The sequence below is a fragment of the Papio anubis genome, chromosome 8 (assembly GCF_008728515.1).
Source record: "Papio anubis isolate 15944 chromosome 8, Panubis1.0, whole genome shotgun sequence".
NCBI classification, from domain to species: domain Eukaryota; kingdom Metazoa; phylum Chordata; class Mammalia; order Primates; family Cercopithecidae; genus Papio; species Papio anubis.
In genome coordinates, this window is record NC_044983.1 from 21,333,476 (window position 1) to 21,354,560 (window position 21,085).

The 21,085-nt window shown below is 43.9% G+C and overlaps 1 protein-coding gene across 2 annotated transcripts in view; it reads right to left on the reverse strand.

The window, feature by feature from the left end:
• Positions 1 to 2,057: 2,057 nt before the first annotated feature.
• Positions 2,058 to 21,085, reverse strand: part of TNFRSF10A (TNF receptor superfamily member 10a) — a 36,067-nt gene continuing 17,039 nt past the window's right edge. The window contains exons 3-10 of one of the 2 annotated variants that reach the window (XM_031669435.1): positions 14,238 to 14,351; positions 13,390 to 13,501; positions 12,271 to 12,344; positions 12,085 to 12,183; positions 11,470 to 11,501; positions 10,859 to 11,032; positions 8,706 to 8,778; positions 2,058 to 3,963 (exon numbers count right to left, since the gene is read on the reverse strand). In XM_031669435.1, coding sequence (XP_031525295.1) covers positions 3,644 to 3,963; positions 8,706 to 8,778; positions 10,859 to 11,032; positions 11,470 to 11,501; positions 12,085 to 12,183; positions 12,271 to 12,344; positions 13,390 to 13,501; positions 14,238 to 14,351 — 998 coding nt within the window. In that variant the 3' untranslated portion in view covers positions 2,058 to 3,643. Of the gene's footprint in view, positions 3,964 to 7,083; positions 8,463 to 8,705; positions 8,779 to 10,858; positions 11,033 to 11,469; positions 11,502 to 12,084; positions 12,184 to 12,270; positions 12,345 to 13,389; positions 13,502 to 14,237; positions 14,352 to 21,085 lie in introns of those variants that run through there. The other variant, XM_031669436.1, reaches the window with a different exon arrangement.

A 21,085-nucleotide genomic window follows, 5' to 3' on the forward strand; every position in this document is an offset into this window, starting at 1 on the left:
TAGAAAGTATGCAGTCATGAACTGTTTTCTTCCAAGTTTGCAAGCATATGATTTCATAATTTCTAGAAACATGATTCCTAGGGTAATTGGAAAAATTGTCCTATGACACAGGACAGGAAATGGCAGAGGAAAGGTTTAATAGGCCCAAATATCTTTTGTTCTTCTGTAATAGGTAGCCAAAGTAAGTTCTAAATTTGTGTTCAGCAATAAATGTTTCCGTATCATATTAATATCTTAGTTCAAAATGATGTAGATATATGTAGATATTCAATATGTATTGCTATGGTTTGAATGTTTTTCTGCTCTGAAAATCGTATTAAAACTAAATCCCCAATATAATAGTATTAAGAGGTAGGGGCTTTAAGATATGATTTCATCATGAGGGCCCTGCCTTCATGAACAGATTAATCCTCCACAGATTAATGGGTTATCATGAGTGTGGAGTAATTATAATTTGTGCATGATATGGTTTGGATCTGTGTCCCCACCAAATCTCATGTTGAATTGTAATCCCAGGTGTTGGAGGTGGGGCCTGGTGGGAGGTGATTGGGTCGTGGGAGGTTTCTTATGAATGATCAACCACCATTGCTTGGTGCTGTTCTCCTGATACTGAGCGAGTTGTCCTGAGATCTGGTTGTTTATAAGTGTGTGACACCTTCCCCTCTCTCTCTACCTCCTGCTCTGGTCATGTGAGACAGCTCACTCCCTCTTTGCCTTCTGCCATGATTGGAGGCTTCCTGAGGCGGCCTAGAAGCAGAAGCCGCCATGCTTCCTGTACAGCTTGCAGAAGTGTGAGCTAATTAACTTATTTTCTTTATAAATTACTCAGGCTCAGGTATTTCTTTATAGCAATGCAAAACAAACTAATACAGTGACTCTGTTATAAAAGCCTGTTTGCCTCTCAGTGTGTCCCCTCGCCCTATAATGTCCTGCACCAACTTGGGACTCTGCAGAGAGACTTTGTATTAGTTTGTTCTCACATTGCTATAAATTAATACCAGACACTGGGTGATTTATAAAGAGGAAGAGGTTTATTTGGCTCACAGGTCCACAAGTTGTACAGGAAGCACGATGTTGGCATCTGCTTGGCAAATAGGGAAGCCTCAGGAAAGTTACAATCACGGCAGAAGGCAAAGGGAGAGACAGCACTTCACATGGCCAGAGCAGGAGAAGAGAGAATGGGGAGGTGCCACAGATTTTTTGACAATCAGATCTCATGAGAACTCACTCACTGTCAGGAGGACAGTACCAAGAGGAAAGGTGTTAAAACGTTTATGAGAAATCTGCCCTCGTGATCCAATCACCTCCACCAGGCCCCACCTCCAACACTGGGGACTACAATTCAACATGAGACTTTGGTGGGGCCACAGATCTAAACCATATCAGAGTCCATCAGCAAGAAGGCCCTCCCTAGGTTTGGCCCTTTGCCCTTGGACTTCCTAGCCCCAAGAACCATAATACATAAATTGATTTTCTTTATAAATTACCCACTCCCTACTCTGAGGTATTCAGTGATAGCAACAGAAAACAGACTAATACAAATAACCTTCATTTAACTTAGGTTAATATAACTAAGATTTTTAAGTTACCAAAAATTAAATATAAAAATACTTAAAAGTAGACACCTTATAAAAACCATACCAAAAAAGACACGAGAAATGACCTTGCGCGGTAGCTCACACCTGTAATCCCAACACTTTGGGAGGCTGAGACAGGCAGATCACGAGGTCAGGAGATTGAGACTATCCTGGTTAATACTGTGAACCCCCGTCTCTACTAAAAATACAAAAAATTAGGCGGGCGTGGTGGCGGGTGCCTATAGACCCAGCTACTTGGGAGATTGAGGCAGGAGAATGGCATGAACCTGGGAGGCGGAGCTTGCAGTGAGCTGAGATCACACCACTGCACTCCAGCCTGGGTGACAGAGCAAGACTGTCTCAAAAAAAAAAAAAAAAAAGAAACAAAAAAAAGACACAAACATCACATAACACATAAAAAACACAAAATAAACACATAACATATAAAAAACACACAAACAAAATACAAAGAACCATACATTGAAAATATATGACTCTTTTCAATCCTTTTTTTCATTCTTGTGTTTCATATACATCAAGAAATTTATCTTTTCCTTGTACATTTTGTTCTCCAGTTGAATTTACAGTTTTATGATCTTAAAGACACATAAGTGTTTTGATTAGTAAATCCAGGTAGAAGTTGTATGTGTGAACTGTATATAATGTTGACAACTCTGAAGAATTGTCTGTTTTAATTAAACCAAGAAACTTAAACTAGCTTTTCATATACTAAAGATTACCTCGGATCACGTGAGCTTGAAAAACATTTAGGTGGGCTCCCATTTTTCTAAGAAAATGCTTGATTTACGGAAGCAATTCTTTTCTTCCTTTTAGCCAAATCTTTGCATAGGCACCAAATAACACATTTGTTTAAGATGAGAGCTCCCCCCTACCCCTGCGAAAAAAATAGTATTTTTATATACAAAAGTCCAAATCTCCAAAGGTACATGTACTTCAATTGTGACTTGAACTCACGGTAAATAAATTAAATAATTAATAAATTAACCTTAGCTTACTGGATAGTCACCATCTTATATGCTGTTCCCTTGACTGAAATGTTGTTGTGGAGCAAATGACTCTATATGAAATGGGGCTTATTGGAGGAATTAATGCATCTCATAATGGAGACTGAGAAGTTCCACAACAGGCCATCTTCACAGCAGAGACCCTGGAATGCTGGAAGCAGGGCTTAATCCAGTCCAAAAACCTAAGACCCAGGGAAGCCGATGGTGTAATTCTTAGTTCAAAGTCAAAGTCCTTACATCCTCGGGGGGCCACTCGTGTAAGCCCTGGAGTCCAAGGGCTAGAAATCCTAGTCTGATGTCCACAGGCAGAATAAGAGTGTCCCAGCTCCAGATCAGATGGATATGCTTTTCTTTTTTTGTTCTATCTGGCTCCCCAGTCTATTGGATGGTGCCCCCCAACATTAGGGGTGGGTCTTTTCCACTCAGTCCACCCGATTGCACGCCAGTCCCCTCTGGAAACACCCTCGAAGACATGCCCAGAAATAATGTCCCAGAAATAATGCCTTACCAGTGCTCTAGGTGTTCTTTAATCCATTCACATTAGCACCTACAATTAACCACCATGATAAGGAAACACATGGAAACCCAAGCAGACCGGCCAGCTCAGGAGAGAACCAGATTTTTCTTTGGCATATGAGCCTCAGTCGGGCAATAATTCTTTCAAGTTTATTTTATCTTGAGATGGAGTCTTGCTCTGTCGCTCAGGCTGGAGTGCAGTGGTGCAATCTCGGCTCACTGCCTCGTGGGTTCAAGCGATTCTCCTGCCTCAGCCTCCTGAGTAGCTGAGAATATTGGCACGCACCATCACACCCAGCTAATTTTTGTATTTTTTTGTAGAGACGGCGTTTCACCATGTTGGTCAGGCTGGTCTTGAACTCCTGAGCTCAAGTGATCCACCCGCCTCACCGTCCCAAAGTGCTGGGATTACAGGCATGCCACCACACCCAGCTAAGTATTTATTTTACATACATGTAAACAAAACAAAACAAAAACAAAAAAACTATTAACACCTAAAAGGAAACTTCTGGTAAAAAGAGTCTTTCACTCTAAGGACACGGCAGAGCCTGTGCCATCTTCCAAGTAGATGAATTTTCCAGAGTCCACCAGGAGGTCCTGAATCCTCTCCTTTGCATGTCTCTCTCCTATCCTCTCCAAGGCATCCAGCAGGGTGTTGATCGAGGCATCCTGTCCAGTTTTGTTGACCCATTTCATCAGCATTGCATACAAGGCATCCCCTGGGCCTGTTGTATCAGCTCTTACCATGTGGATCTCATTGTTTGTGAGGTCCAGCTGCCTCATGAGCTGGTCCCAGGAGTTAAAGGGCACGATGTCTGCAAAGTTGTCAAAGAACAGCATCATAGCTGGGTGGAGAAAGCCACAGAGACAGCTTGGTGAGTTGGGACTCAGTTCAGAAGGGGCAGAGGTTCCCACATCAGGCCCAGAACTCAAGAGGAGAACCTGGAGAGCCCCTTGCATGGGCAAACCTGTTGCTCCATTGCCCACCCACCTCCCATTCACAGACAGCCCGCCCACACTGCCCGGTCTCCGTGGCCCCCAAGGCACTGACGGACATCAAGGTCACCAGAGAATCTGCCCTCAGAGAGGGCTGAGAACCCACCTGGGGAGAATGGATGGACCCTACGGAGGCAGAAAGCAAAGTGGGTGAGAGCCCGAGGGAGGGAGAGAGAGTGGCTGCAGCGGGAGCTCAGAGGAAGGAGGCTGCCTGGGCTGCGCTTGCCATGGGAGCAGGTCCCAGGGCGGCCACTTCTGCATCTGTGGAAAGTGCAAGGTCTGGGGCAGGGGACCTCTGCCCCCCACCGAGGCTGGGGCAGAGCTAGGTGGGGGCAACCAGGCCCTGACCAAGAAGCAAACCTGAAGACAGAGCAATCCTGCCCAGATCTCAGGACTACCAGGGATTAAATGAAATGAGATGTGTGTGCAAAGCACTGCACACCACCATCCACAGGGATAGAAAGGGCCAGGAATACCAGGCTATGTTTTCTAACAGCCTCATTTAAAGAATATAAAAAAGAAAAAAGTGACATTCATTTTAATGTGTGGTACTGAATATGTGTAAAATATAATTTAATATGTAACCAATATACAAAAACTGAAACTCACCCAATTGTCCCATAGAAAGGTTTTTTTGATAAACATAGAAATTGACCCTTCTGGTCCTTAACCACTTGAAACTTACATTTGTTTTATCTGAAGTATTTCCTCAGGAAAGACCTTCAGGCACCTCAAAAATGTATCAAAGAACTGAAACTCACCAGATCACTACATCCAGACAATGATGGGATGTGGGACCCCTCATTTCTCTTGTTTCCTTGCCCCATTCTAGTTCCTACTTTCTTACACTGTTACATTTCTTGCCTGCTATATAAACCCTTAGTTTTAGTGAGTCAGGGAGATGGATTTGAGACTGAGCTCCCATCTCCTCCACTGCAGCACCCGATTAAAGCCTTTTTCTTGGCAATACTCATCATCTCAGTGACTGGCTTTCTGTGCAGTGAGCAGCGGGACCTAGACCAAACCCCTGAGGTTTTGGTAACAGATTCTGGTTCCCTGGCTGGGAAAGTGTTGCTCATGGTTCTGCTGCCATGGGCCAGGCGTCTCAGAAGCCCTCCCAAGCAGTTGCCCCACTAATTTTGGCTGGAGGTGAGTTTCAGTCTCTCTCTGGTCCCACTGCAGCCGGCCCCAACCACATTCCTGATTACCTCAGAAGAACTGCCTTTGAAATTTGACATTTGTATCCAGATACGTGATTGTCCTTTATAGGCTCAGACAGCAGGATCTGCTCTTCTCAGTTTGAGAAATTTTTAAAGGAATTTCCATTTGCAGGTTGAACAGGCCCAAGTTCAGTCTTTGGAACTGAGAGGGCTGCACTCTGCCTCTCAGTCTGGACACTCTTGGGGGCTTGTTGGTAATTGTGTGTTGTGTCGGGGCAAGTGAGTGTCTTTTGTGGGTACCAGGCAGCACGACTGGCTCCTCTCAATGAGAAATTTGAAAGGAATTTTTGTTGGCAGGTTGATCAAACCTAACCAATGGAGAGAGGAAGCACCCTGTTTCAGGCTGGGTAGTTTTGGGGCTTGTGTGTTGCTGCAGCAGTTGGATTATGTTTTGATAATTATTTGTATGTGTTTGCTAGAGTCATGGGAAACTGGAATTCAGTAAACTTGGTATTCTTTTGTAATACTGTTTGGCCCTAATATTGTTTGGAAACTGGAGTTTGCTGCTGAATGAGAACGTGGGATGGAGTTCCTGTATTCAGGCTTTTGTGCTGCTGTTCTAAGCAGGGTTGGGCCTGGTTAGTTGGTTCTAGGTGGTGTTCTCTGTGATGCTGTTTAGAGTCTGTGGAGGTTTGGCCTTTAAACTGCCATGGAAACGGCTTTACCTAAAATTTGGGTTCACAGCCTTCACTGCATTACCTATTGGGGCTAACAAAGTTCAGCCATGTGAACATGTTTGTAGATTGGTGAGTTTGTATTGCTCTCATGGAGAGAGTTCAAAGGTAAAAGCTATTGGTTCTTTGTGTGTGTGTATATAGGTCTAGCTGTGTTTATGTGTATGTACATTTATTATTAAGTTACATGTTGTATCTACCAAATTGACTTATAAGAGTGCTCATAAATTAAGTAAATAAGTCCAAGCAATTTTCAAGTTCATGTGACTTAGGTAAATCCTTACTAAACAAGTCGGCTTTAAAATTATCGGTAATAAAAAAAACAGAAGTGTCTTAAGAATCGTCAGCATATATTTTTGTCTGGGCTTATATTTGTCTTTGCTAGATATTTTCAGATAACAGTTTGGCACAAAAACTTGTAAGACTATAAACCCAACCAAAACAAAATGACCTTTTAGTCAAGCTTTTGGTAAGTAAGATTAATTTAATGTTGTTGGTTTAATGAAAACAGCTGAGTCTTCTGAGTTATTGGTGAAAATGCCTATATATTTAACTTTGAAGCTTTTAGGTGAGCACCTGATGTTCACTGGCTATTAAAAAAATGGTTGACAAAGAAATAACTAACTTTAAATGATGGTGTCTAATATTTCAATTTTCAGAAGCAATCTGGATAAACTGAAAAATGAAAGAATTCAGTAAATATAAATGGGATGTTTTAAGTAAATTTTTCATGTAATTAAAAATTGTTGTCATTCGATTACAGAGAAAACTTTCAGTGCAGTAACTGAAAGACCAATGTGTGGCCAGGCACATTGGCTCATGTCTGCAATCCCAGCACTTTGGGAGGCCAAGGCGGGCGAATGTCCATCACTTGAGGCCAGGAGTTTGAGACCAGCCTGGTCAACATGGCAACACCCTGTCTCTACTGGAAATACAAAAAGTGCCCAGGTGTGATGGTGCACACCTGTGGTCCCAGCTACTCGGGAAGCTGAGGTGTGAGAATTCCTAGAATCCAGGTGATGGAGGTTGCAGTGAGGTGAGATTGCACCACTGCACTCCAGCATGGGTGACAGAGCGAGACTCTGTCTCAGAAATAAGTAAATAAAAGACACACTGATGTGTTAATAAAGATTGTGATTGTTAACCAAACATGAAGCTGGGCAGGAGTTGATTGTGTGGGGTAAACTAATGGAGGACTGAAATAATTTTTACGGGTTTTCTTGGTTTGAAATATTGCTGATTCTTTTGGTTTTGTTTTCCAGAGTCTGGAGAACTTTTTGTATATTGAGTATACTTTTGTAAACAGAATTTGAAGCATATTTCTCCCTCTGCCTAATTTCTCCAGAATGTGTAAATTATTTGTGACTATTAATTCATGGCAACGTGTTTGCTTGCATGTGGTTAATAACGTTCTCTTTTACAATGGAACGCAGTTGGAGAAAATGGTTATTTTCTCAGGGCTTTGATTGCAGTGGCCTTGTGAGAGGTTCCAGCAAAGCCAACTTAAGAGAGCCTATGTGGACAGTGATTTTTGTTGCACTTTGTGTGGGTAATCAGGCCACATATATGGAACTAAACTTATTTTGCAGGTACACTGGTCCTGCTATAATTTGTCTTTGGTGGAAGTGGGGCCAAGACAGAGAGAGAGATTGTGTTTCAGAAGAAACACAATCTTCTAGTATTAAATTAACTTTTGATTCCTGGGTGGCCACAAGGTCACCCATGATATGAAGCTTCCCACAATGCCCCTCCTCAACCATGAAGCAGCCAGAAAGATCCAGGACCAGACTCCCTGTGACTGTGGGATTGACAAATAGAAAGGGAGACCTGAAATCAACCCAATAGTTCCATCAAAAGTTTTTTGTTGTTGTTGTTTTGGTAAACATAGAAATTGACCCTTCTGTTCTTAAAGCTCAAATCTTACATTTGTTTTATCTGAGTTCCTTTTTCAGGAAATGATCTTCAGGCCTCTCAAAGTATCAAAGAACTGAAACTTACCAGATCACTACATCCAATGGGATGCGGGACCCCTCATTCATCTTGATTGCTTCTTTACTCCTCCCTAGTTCCTATTTTCTTACACATTGTTACATTTTATCCCTACTATATAAACCCCTAGTTTTAGTCAGTTGGGGACATGAACTTGAGACTGAGCTCCCATCTCCTTGGCTGCAGCACCCAATTAAAGCCTTCTTCCTTGTCAATAGTTGTCTCAGTGATTGGCTTTCCGTGCAGTGAGCACCAAGACCTAGACCCAAACCCTGGTCTCAAATAATGAGGGAAATATTTCAAATAATAAGTGAAATATTTTCCATTCTTTCTTTCATTAAGTCTTTGGAATCAGTATGTAGTTTATACAACAGCTCTGCAAATTGGGCTTAGGCACAGATAAAGAGCTATTAGCCCACTGAAGTCAGTTGTGCCATGCAGGACAGCGCAGCTCCTCAGGAGGTCCTGAACAACAAAGGAGAAGAGAGGAAGTGGAGAAGGGGATAGACAGAATGGTTAGTGTCATTAATAGCGTGCAGAAAGAATGAGTGGGAAGAAGACAGTTTAGGGCCTTGATGGTCTATAGCACAGGACCCCGTTTCTGGCATGGAATGCTCTGGAAGAGCATTCTCAGCAATGGGGACACCACTTAGGACACTGTCCCTATTCCCTCCATTCCTGCTGCATCTCCAGGAGCAAAACACGTACTCTCAGTGGGGTCAACGCCATTTGCTGGAACCAGCGGCCTTCTCCTCTGAGACCCTCCAGGTTCTGCTGGTCCCTGTAACACACAGTGGGGAACGCCTTGGTCTGAGTCAGGGGTCCTGCAGTCTAGTACTGACCCTGACCACCAGCCAGCCCTGAGACCTGCAGCACATCACTTTCCCTCTTGGGTCATCATGGAGATGCTGAAAAACCTCTAGTCCCACAGAGCTCACAGTCACTCCCCACTGCTGGCATTACCACCTCAGCTCCACTCCATCAGATCAGCGGCAACATTAGATTCTTACAGGAGAGCGAACCCTGTTGTGAGCTGTGCATGTGAGGGATCTAGGATGCACGCTCCTTATGAGGGTCTTATGCCTGATGATCTGTCACTGTCTCCCATCACCCTCAGATAGATCCACCTAGTTGCAGGAAAACAAGCTCAGGGCTCCCACTGACACTATTATGGTAAGTTGTATAATTATTTCATTATATATTATAATGCGATAAGAATAGAAATAAAGTACACAATAAATGTAATGTGCTTGAATCATCCCAAAACCATCTTCACCTCCCAGTCCATAGAAAAACTGTCTTCCACACAACTGGTCCCTGGTGCCAAAAGGTTGGGGACCATTGGTTAATAATATGATGTCTTTTGTATGCACATATACTGATGCATCGATTTGGACAAAGAATCACAAGAAATGGTATCTCATAGTTACTTGAGGAAAAACACCCAGGGCACTGCAAAGTGGAAGATGCTCTCTTTCCTCACTGAATACCTTTTGACAGTTTAAATTTTCTCACTTTAAATGTATAAACCATTTCTTCACATCAAAGCACCTTATCAAGCTGGAGAGATTAGAGATTATTGACCTTTTTAATGTTTGCTTTCTTTTTACTTTTTTTATTTTTATTTTTTACATTTTTGGTTAGAATAAATGGGTACTAATGCAAGAAAGGAACCAAATGGAACAGTCTAGGTGGAAGGAGATCATTGTCTACATGAGCATTTAACCTGTGATTAAGGAGGGACCCAAAGCAGAGGGAAACAGGAGAATCAGTGGCTCAAAGGGGTTGGAAAAACCAGACAGTGACTAGAACAATTCAGGGAGTGCCTCGCTTTGCACTGAAACACAAAACAAGTTCCATTTAGATTCTATAGTTATATGAAAAAATCACATCTTTGAAAAAAGTATCTCCATAAGAAGTTAGAGGAGTTCATCTTGTGTTGGGGAAAGATCTGTCTACAGTAATGAGCAATGAAAAGGTAAATGTATCTACAGATTTCACTGGTTAAAAATTAAAGCTTCTACGCCTGAAAATATTAGAACAAAAAGGGGCAAGAAGAAATTAAGAATCTATTGTCTGAATGTGAGAAAAAGCATGAGTAGGAGAGCAGGCCTTTCTCATAAAGACTCTGAGAGACAAGACACTGATCTTATGCAAAAACAGTCAAAACAAAGAAATGTTCATTTAAAACAATGTTTTCCTAAATAGCAAAAAAAGAAAAAGCCCTTCAATGTTGAATCAAAATACATGAACTGGTACAAATCAATGCTGGGGGGCTGTGTGCATGTGTGTGTGTGTGTGTGTGTGTGTGTACATGCATGTGTGTACATGCGTGTGTGTGTACCTGCATGTGTGTGCATGTGCATGTATGTGCGTGTGCACAGTAAACAGTACTGTTACACGCTGACTTGTAAATTGTGCTTCTTCTTGGAAGCCTCCATACAACCATATTCAGAAATCTGGGCAGAGATTTATATCCAAATATATTTAATGCAATAATAATTTCAGAGTACATTTAAAACCCCTGCTGTTAGGAGCAAGGGCTCCCTAACTTCTGTTAGGAGCACACAGTGGAGACCGTGCAGCTTTATTCAGTCATCAACAAACCCTGTGACCCCCACTCTATTCCTGTGGAGCTCCAGTTTCTGAGGACATGGCAAGGACAGGACAGGGACTAAGAAGCAGACGTCTGGAAGAGTGGCTGTCCCCTTGTGAGGGTGGCTGCTTTTCCCCACGCAGCCCCGTCCCCTGCAGTCCTATCTCCCTCAGGCTCCACTTCCCCCTTGACCAGGAGAGCCGAGGCACGGCCCTCATCCCCTGCCTACAAGGTCTTGGAGGGGCCTGGCCTGTCCCCCACTCACCAGCAGACACTGTGCCTCCCCTGGAGACTGTACAGTGACACCTGTCAAATCTGTCGGCTCCTGGCTTTCCATTTGCTGCTCAGAGATGAAAGTGGACAGCGAGTCTCCGTGGTTCAGAATCATGTTGTGGGCATTGTCCTCAGCCCCAGGCCCTCGTAGGAGACCCAGAAACACCTTAGGAAGGCAAAGAGCCAACTCAGAAGCCCACACCCAGGGCTCCCCACGGGGTCCCCAGGGCACAGCTGGACCTGCTGCCACCACACTCTCCCAATGAGGTCACTCCAGGAAGTCCATGCTCAGCACATCCAGGACCTGAGGCTGGGGCCAGGCTCTGGTGCTGGGCTCGGGGGCTTACCCCATCCCCAGGGTACAGGCTGTGGGGTAAGGGTGTCACCCGGCCTGTAGGAAGGACAGGGCTGCAGCATGGCCTGCTACCCTGTATGATGCTCAAAATGGCCTGTGTCCCCCATAGTCAATCCACAGCGTCCAGGCCACTTCAGAGACTCAGGGTAGCCATGAGAACACGTGGACCCACCCACCTGGGCTACGCTGTGGGCAAGAAGCAGTTCCTGAGCCCCTGATGGCCCCAGCTCCTGGAGAAATCAACTCACCCTGTGCATGCACTTGGGGTTCCCTCCACAACCTAGAAGAGAAGGCAGTTCCCTTAGTGGCCAGGAAGGGCCCATGCAGCACTCCTTCTTAGAGGGCAGTGTTGGGCAGGGGTGGGCTGGGGGCTGGGACATTGGACAAGAAACCCCGGGCCTGGGGATCTACATGAGGCCTTGCTAACTTGGGAGCTCCTTCAGGAGGAGGAGTATAAGGGAAGTAGGCTAAAAACGAACACATGGAAAATTGCTGTTTTCTGCTTTGTGCTCTGCTCTGAACAAAACTACATAAATCCCATGACCACTTCTCATCCCGACTCTTGTAACCCAGTTGAGGAGCTGACTGCCCCCTGCCTGGCTGGTCCTGAACAACGGAGGAACTGGCCCTGCCTTCCCAGACTTGGCTGGGAGATGAGGGGACGCCCAGCCTCGGGAGAGGGACGGATGAGACCAGGGTCCTAGGGGTGCAAGGATGCAAGGATGGAGAGTGATCACAAGGAGGAAAATAGAGCCAGGCCAGAGACACTAGGACTTGGGGCAGGCGTGGGCGTTTCTGTCTGTGGGAACAGGAGGAGGCAGGGCAGAGAGTGCCCAGCGCCCCTGCCCTCAGCCAGCACCTACCTGAGCCGATGCACCAACAGAACATCAGCACAGCCACCAACAGCAACAGGGCAACCAAAACTGTCGCAATCAAAATCGTCCTTACATTATGTCCATTGCCTGAGAAAAGACAGGGAAAGACAGGAGTCCCAGGGCTGCTGGTCACTGTCTCTTCTGCAGCTGGGGCTTCCCCAGTGTGCTTTGTACCTGATTCGTTGTGGACACACTCGATGTCACTCCGGGGCGTACAATCCTTGACCTTGACCTTCCCTCTGGGACACCTGGATACACACAGGGAGGGAGAGGGGGGACTCTTGATGGAAAGTTGGCCAGGTGGGATGAACGATGAGCCACCCTCCCTTCCCCAGTGTCCCTGAGAAGGCGTCAGGGGAAGGACAGTCTCATCGTGTCCGCAGGGGGTCCCACTATGCTCCTTTGTTGAGGCTGGGGAAAGGTCTGAGCATGCGCACTTTAGCCCCTCGGCCTCCCTGCCCTATGGCCAGAGCTGCAGCTCCAGAAGCCTTCTGTGCCGGGCACACATTAATCTTCCCTGGGCTGCAGGGGAGGCTGCGTTAGGAGGAATCACACTCCAGGGGAAGGCCACACACCCGTGTGGCCACAAGCTGAGCCCCATCCTCCAGTTAACCCACAGTACAAGTGAGCCCTCGCCCCACCTGTCTGCTGGTTCCTCTCAATCACAGCAAACACTGGAAGACCAGAGAAGAGCAAGTTACTCTTTGCTTCCAAAACCAAAATAGGAAAAAGACAGGACTTATTGGGAAATTGGGGCCAGGGATGAGGCCGGCTGGGTGGGCTCAGGTCCTCATGGGAACTTGAAGGAGCTTCACCCATGGCCTTATTATGATTTTTGCGGGCTGTGGGCATTTCTGTCTTCTTGAATTAAAAGCAAATATTAAAAATTACATTTTATGACTCAATTTGTTTAAATATAAATATAACCCTAGCTGGATTCTATACCATTATTTTCTTATGATTTTAAGATAAAATATTTCATGTACTTCTATTGTGGGCCCTAAGTCATGGCCTCCTGAGCCAAGTGAACAAGTCAGCCTGGCCAAGGGGACTAGTGATGGGGAGGGGTGAGAAGGGGCCACTGCAGGGGACAGGGGTGGGGACAGGCAGATGAACCAGGAGGGGCAGGTTGCAGGCTCAGGAGACGCCACAGGCTCAGGGACACCCATGGGGGTGGAGGCGCCATGGGGTCAGGGCTGAAAGATAGGGGTACAAGGAGACTCAGGTTTTTTAGGGTTCCTTGCTTCTGGGGGTTCTTTGAGGCTGCTGGGAGCCCCTTGGCTGCTGTCTCACTCTGTGCTGCACTTCCGGCACATCTCAGCGGAATCGTCATTCCGGAAAGTTCCTGGTTTGCACTGACACGCTGTGTTCCTGGTCCTGGTGCAGGCACTTCTCTCTTCTTCATCTGATGACAGAATACAAGGTTTTGGGAATGTGTTTCCCTGACGTGTCCCTTGACCTTTCCTCACCACCCCAACCCCCTCCCCCTCAGCTCAGCTCAACTCAGTTTGCCAAGGAGATCTGAGGGCCAGATTCTGCACCAGCACACTTGGGATCATACAGGACACCCACCCTTCAGCTCTCACCAACACTTGGAGTCATACAAAAGGACCATGATTCGTTATTACATCAGATTAGGGGAAAAGCACCATTTAGATTGCATGGTCAGTAGCAAAGGAGGCACAGGTATCATTTGAGAGCGTCTGCAAGAAGAGGAACCCTTGGATGACTTCCCAGAAACCCAGCGTGCTGGGGAGGAGGGAGGTACCTGAGAAATTGAAGGCTAAGTGAGGCCGAGAACCTGCCAGGAGCACAGAGCCCAGGGGGAGTGTGACCCCAGAGCAGACCCGTACCGCCACTGAAACTCAGCCCTGTCCACTCGGCCAGGCCTTCTCTGTGCTGTAATGATGCCCCTATCCTCTTGGAGCTGATAGTTTCCACTACCAGGTGGCATGCATTATAAAAATGATTTCTTTCTGTTTCATTTTATGGACCTAAGATAGAACCATGGAACAGGGTATGATGAAGACCAAATTGGGCTGGAACTTGGTTCCCTGACTCACATCGGCTACAACTCCCACCTCATTGCCCCTCATTGCCCCTCACCCCACCTCTGGACACGAGGTCCACACATTCTGTACCTGATTTACAAGCTGTACATGGGAGGCAAGAAAACAGATTGTTGGAAGCATTGGTGTAACCCACACCCTCTGTGCACTGGTTACAGGCTCCAGAATGTTCTGATCTATGAGATCCTGGGAAGGGAGAGAAAAGCCAATGAATGAATTGCAACAGAGTTCCCAGAGGCTGGCGGCGGTGAAAGGAAAACTCTTCTTTTGGCTATCAGTAGACCCCAGATAGGGAAATCCCCTCTTCTCAGCTTGGTCTTGTCGTCAATTCTGTATCTATTACACACCTCTGACTGACACTGCTGACAGAAATATAATATAAGCCACATACATAATTCAAATTCTATGAGAGCCATATTAAAATAGTAAAAAAAAAAAAAAAGAGGTCAAATTAATTTTTTTTTTTTTTTTTTTGAGACGGAGTCTTGCTCTGTCACCCAGGCTGGAGTGCAGTGGCCGGATCTCGGCTCACTGCAAGCTCCGCCTCCCGGGTTTATGCCATTCTCCTGCCTCAGCCTCCCGAGTAGCTGGGACTACAGGCGCCCGCCACCTCGCCTGGCTAGTTTTTTGTATTTTTTAGTAGAGACGGGGTTTCACCGTGTTAGCCAGGATGGTCTCAATCTCCTGACCTCATGATCCACCTGCCTCAGCCTCCCAAAGTGCTGGGATTACAGGAGTGATCCACCGAGCTCAGCCAAAAAACCCAAACTGTGAAAAACAACTTCCTTGATGATGTGTTATGATGATGACACTACCAATGATAAAAATGTGATCATTCAGTAGTAGCGCTGGGGCAACTAAGGTTACTGCTGAAAAATAATAAAGCTTCTTGCTTATGCTCTTCCTATAAGGAAATAGAGACTAGTTCTATCAAGGTGTCAACTGTAAAGTATGAAACCACACAAGTACTGCATGAGAAATTTTTCTTTCAAGTTTGGAGAGAGAAAGGACCTTCTCAGTCTCACGAGAAACTAAAAAGTTGCGTACAGTTAATTATATAAAAATTAGGAAGAAAACTGCATGGAAGAAATCATGACTAACATGAAAACAAACTAGGAGAAAATATTTGCAATGAAAACCACACTTAAAAGCATAGTTTCCTTAACCTATAGGAATTCATACCAAAAAATCTAGAAAGAACATCAACAAGAAAGTAGCAGACTTGAACAACACAACTAACGACTAGACCAGACAGATGTCTATAAAACACTCTACTCAATCAAAACAAGATATACATTCTTTTAAAGTGCACATAGAACATTCTCCAAAACAGACCATATGCTCGGCCATAAGATAAACCTTAATACACTTAAAAGGATAGAAATAATACAAAGTACACTCTCCTACCACAATGGAATAAAATTAGAAATCAATAGCAGGAAGAAACTGGGGAACCTCACAGCTATATAAAAATTAAATAGCACACTCCTAAACAACCAACTTGTCTAAGAAGAAATAAAAAGAGAAATCAGAAAATACAACGAATGAAAATGAAGACACAACATATGAAAACCTATGGGATACAGCTAACATAACTGAAGTTTACAGAGAAATTGTCTATTAAGGAACAAGAAATATCCTTCCTAAATGTCTATTAAGGAAGAAGAAATATCTCAATCTATAACCTAATAATCCACTCTAAGACACCGGAAAAAGAAGAGCAAACTATACATAAAGCAAGCAGAAGGAAGAAAATAATACAGATTAGAGCAGAAATTAATGAGACGGAGAATAGAAAAACAACAGAGTAAATTAATGAACTCAAAATCTAGTTCTTTAAATTGATTAATATATTGGCACAACTAATGGTATTAAAAAAATTAACACAGGGAAAAAATAAGACTCAAATTATAGTCACACACTGCATGATGACGTTTTGGTCAACAATGAACCACATATGTGATGGTGGTCCTATAATATTATGATGGAGCAGAAAAATTCCTATCGCTTAGTAATGTCATAAGTCAATGCATTACTCAGGTGTTTGTGGCAATGCTGATGTAAACAAACCTACTCCACTGCCAGTTGTTTAAAAGTATAGCACATATAATGAATTTCTATATGTAATATTTGATACTGATAATAAATGACTTACTGATTTATGTGTTTTTGATACTATGCAATGTATTGTTATTTTAGAGTGTACTCCTACTTACAAATGAAAAAGGTAACTGTAAAACCGCCTCATGCAGTTTTCCAGAAGAAGGTATTGTTATCAGAGGAGATAGGAGATGACAGCTCCACGTGTGTCTGCCCCTGAAGATCCTCCAATGCGACAAGATGTGGAGGTGAAGGACAGTGATGTTGCTGAACCTCTCCTTGTGTAGGCGAAGGTTAATGTGTGTGTTTCTTTCTTTCTGTCTTTCTTTTTTTTTTTTTTTTTTGAGACGAAGTCTCACTCTGTCGCCCAGGCTGGAGTACAGTGGCACGATCTCAGCTCACTGCAACCTCTGCCTCCCAGGTTCAAGCGATTCTCCTGCCTCAGCCTCCCGAGTAGCTCGGACTACAGGTGCCTGTCACCATGCCTGGCTAATTTTTTGTATTTGTAGTAGAGACGGCATTTCACCATGTTAGCTGGGATGGTTTCAATCTCCTGACCTCGTGATCTGCCTGCCTTGGCCTCCCAAAGTGCTGGGATTACAGGTGGGAGCCACCGCGCCCAGCCAATGGGTGTGTTTCTGTCTTAGTTTTTAACAAAAAAAAATTTTAAGTAAAAAAAAATTTTAAGTTAAAAATATAAAAATGCCTATAGAATGAGAATATAAAGAACATATTTTTGTACAGTTGTACAATGTGTTTGTTTTTTACGCTAAGTGTTGTTAAAACGAGTGAAAAAGTTTTAAAAATTAAAAAGTTTATAAAGTAAAACAGTTACACTAAAGTTAATATTGAAGGAAGAAAAAAAATTTTTACAGATTTGGTGTAGCTTAAATGTACAGTGTTTATAAAGTCCATAGCAGTGTACAGGAATGTCCCAGGCCTTCACATTCACTCACCATTCACTGACTCACCCAGACAAGATCCAGTCCTGAAAGCTCCATTCATTGTAAGTGCCCTAGACAACTGCACCATTTTTTTAAACTTTTTATACTATATTTTTATTGGGCCTTTTCTATGTTCACATATGCTTAGGAACTCAAATACTTATCATTGTGTTACAGTTGCCTACCAGTACAGGTTTGTAATCTAAGAGCAATAGGCTATATCATCTAGGTTTGTGGAAGTACACTCTATGATGTTTGCACAATGATGCACTTCTCAGAATGTGTTCCCATCATCAACTGAGGCAATGACTGTATTAGAATCAGAAATGAGAAACAGCACATTACTACAGATTATACAGAAATTAAAAAATTATGAAAGATTACTATGAAACCTGTACAATAAAAAATTAGGTACCTTAGACGAAAGGGACAAATTTCTAGAAAGACACAAACTACTGAACGTGAATCAAGATGAAATAGACAATTTGCATAGACAAACAGCAAGTAAAGATTTTGACTCAGTAATCAAAAACTACTCCTAAAGAAAAGTCGTTTTTCACAAGATGGCACTGAAAGCAAAGAAGGAAGCTCCTGCTCCTCCTAAAGCTGAAGCAATGCAAAGGCTTTGAAGGCCAAGAAGGCAGTGTAGAAAGATGTCCAGAGCCATGAAAAAAAGAATATCCATACGTCATCCACCTTCTAGTGGTCCAAGCTACTGAGACTCTGGAGAGCACCCCCAGGAGAAACAAGCTTGACCACTATTCTGTCATCAAGCTTCCAATGACCACTGAGTATGCCATGAAGTAGATAGAAGACAACAACACACTTGTGTTCATTGTGGATGTTAAAACCAACAAGCACCAGATCAAACAGGCTGTGAAGAAGCTCTATAACATTGATGTGGCCAAGGTTCAACACCCTGATTATGCCTGATGGAGAGAAGAAGGCATATGTTTGACTGGCTCCTGATTACCATGCCTTGGATTTTGCCAACAAAACTGGGATCATCTAAACTGAATCCAGTTGGCTAATTCTAAATATATGTATATGTTTTCACCAGAAAAAAAAAGGTCAAGGCCCAGTTGCCTTTACCATTGAATTATACCAACCATTTCAAGAAGAATTCATACCAATTATTCACAAACCCTTTTTAAAGACAGTGGAGGAGGCAGCACTTTCCAATTCATTGTATAAGGACAATATTACTGATATGGTTTGACTGTGTCCCCACCCAAATCTCATCTTGAATTCCCATATGTTGTGGGAGGGATCCAATGGGAGGTAATTGAATCATGTGGGGCAGGTCTTTCCCTTGCAGTTCTCATGATAATGAGTAAGTCTCACAAGATCTGATGGTTATTATAAGGGGGAATTTTCCTGCACAAGCTGTTTGTTTGCTGCCATCCATTTAAGACATGACTTGCTCCTCCTTGCCTTCTGCCATTATTGTGAGGCTTCCCCAGCGACGTAGAACTGTAAGTCCAATTAAACCTCTTTCTTTGTAAATTGCCCAGTCTTGGGTATGTCTTTATCAGCAGCATGAAAAACAAACAAACAAACAAACAAACTAATACAGTAAATTGGTACCAGTAGAGTAGGGAGCTGCTGAAAAGATACCTGAAAATGTGGAAGCAACTTTGGAACTAGGTAATAGGCAGAAGTTGGAACAGTTTGGAGGGCTCAGAAGAAGACAGGAAAATGTGGGAAAGTGTGGAACTTCCTACAGACTTGTTGAATGGCTTTAACCAAAAGCCGAATAGTGATATGGACAATAAAGTCCAGGCTGAGGTGGTCTCAGATGGAGATGGGGAACTTGTTGGGAACTGGAGCAAAGGTGATTCTTGTTATGTTTAAGCAAAGAAAGCAAAGAGAGGTGACATTTTGTCCCTTCCCTAGAGATCTGTGGAGCTTTGAACTGGGAAGAGATGATTTACGATATCTGGCAGAATAAATTTCTAGGCAGCAAATCATTCAAGGGGTGACCTGGGTGCTGTAAAAGGCATTCAGTTTTATAAGGGAACAAGAGCATTAAAGTTTGGAAAATTTGCAACCTGACAATGTGACAGAAAAGAAAACCCATTTTCTGAGGAGAAATTCAAGCTGGCTGCAGAAATCTGCATAAGTAAGGAGGAACTGAATGTTAATCCCCAAGACAATGGGGAAAACGTCTCCAGGGCGTGTCAGAGGTCTTCATGGCAGCCCCTCCCATCACAGGCCTGAGGGCCGAAGAGAAAATAGTTTCGTGGTAGGAGCCCAGGGTCTTCTGCTGTGTGCAGTCTAGGGACTTTGTGCCCTACATTCCAGCCACTCCAGCTGTGACTAAAAGGGGCCAAGGTACAGCTTGGGTTGTTGCTTCAGAGGGTGTAAGCCCCAAGATTTGGCAGCTCCCACATGGTGTTAAGCCTGCAGGTGCACATAAGTCAAGAACTGAGGTTTGGGAACCTCCACGTAAATTTCAGAAGATGTATGGAAATGCCTGGATGCCCAGGCAAAAGTTTGCTGCAGGGGCAGGGCCCTCATGGAGACCCTCTGCTAGGGTAGTGTGGGAGGGAAATGTGGCGGAGTCCCTACTGGGGCACTGCTTAGTGGAGCTGTGAAAAGAGGGCCATCGTACTTTAGACCCCAGAATGGTAGAATTGCAGATCACTTACACCGGGTGCCTAGAAAAGCTGCAGACGCTCAACACCAGCACATGAAAGCAGTCAGGAGGGGCGCTATACCTTGCATTGCCACAAGGGTGGAGCTGCCCAAGACCATGGGAACCTGCCTCTTGGCATCAGTGTGACCTGGATGTAAGACATGGAGTCTAATGAGATCATTTGGAGCTTTAAGATTTGACTGCCCTGCTGGATTTCAAACTTGCATGGGGCCTGTAACCCCTTTGTTTTGGAAAATGTCACCCATTTGGAATGGCTGTATTTACCCAATGCCTGTACCCCCATTGTATCTAGGAAGTAACTAACTTGCTTTAGATTTTATAGGCTTATAGGCAAAAGGGACTTGCTTTGTCTCAGATGAAACTTTGGATGGCAAACTTCTGAGTTAATGCTGAAATAAGACTTTGGGGGACTGTTGGGAAGGCATGATTGGTTTTGAAATGTAAGGACATGAGATTTGGGAGGGGCCAGGGGTGGAATGATATGGTTTGGATGTATTCTCACCCAAATTTCATCTTGAATTCCCACATGTTGTGGGCGGGACCTGGTGGGAAGTAATTGAATCACAGGGGCAGGTCTTTCCCATGCTGTTCTCATTACAATGAGTAAGTCTCATGGCATCTGATGGTTATTATAAGGCAGAGTTTTCCTGCACAAGCTCTTTGCTTGCTGCCATCTATGTAAGATGTGACTTGCTCCTCCTTGCCTTCTGCCATGATTGTGAGGCTTCCCCAGCCACATGAACTGTAAGTCCAATTAAACCTCCTTCTTTTGTAAATTGCCAGCCTTGGGTATGTCTTCATCAGCACCACATAAACGGATTAATACAATTAGCTTAATATTAAGACCAGAAAAGGACCTCACAAAGAAAGAAAACTACAGACTAATGATTCTTATGAATATGGTTGCAAAAATCTGCAACAAAATACTAGCAAGTTGAATCCAAAAGCATACAAAAAGAATTATATACCAGGATCAAATAAGTTTTATCCTAGGAATGCAAGATAGGTTCAACATCCCAAAATAAATTGATGTAACAAATTATATCAATAGAATAAAAACCAAAAGTCAGATGATTATCTCAAAAACACAGAGAAAGCATTTTACTAACTCCAACACCCTTTTATGATTAAAATCACAAAATAAGAATAAAAGTGAACTTCCTAGGTCAGGCGTGGCGGCTCATGCCTGTAATCCCAGCACTTTGGGAAGTCGAGGC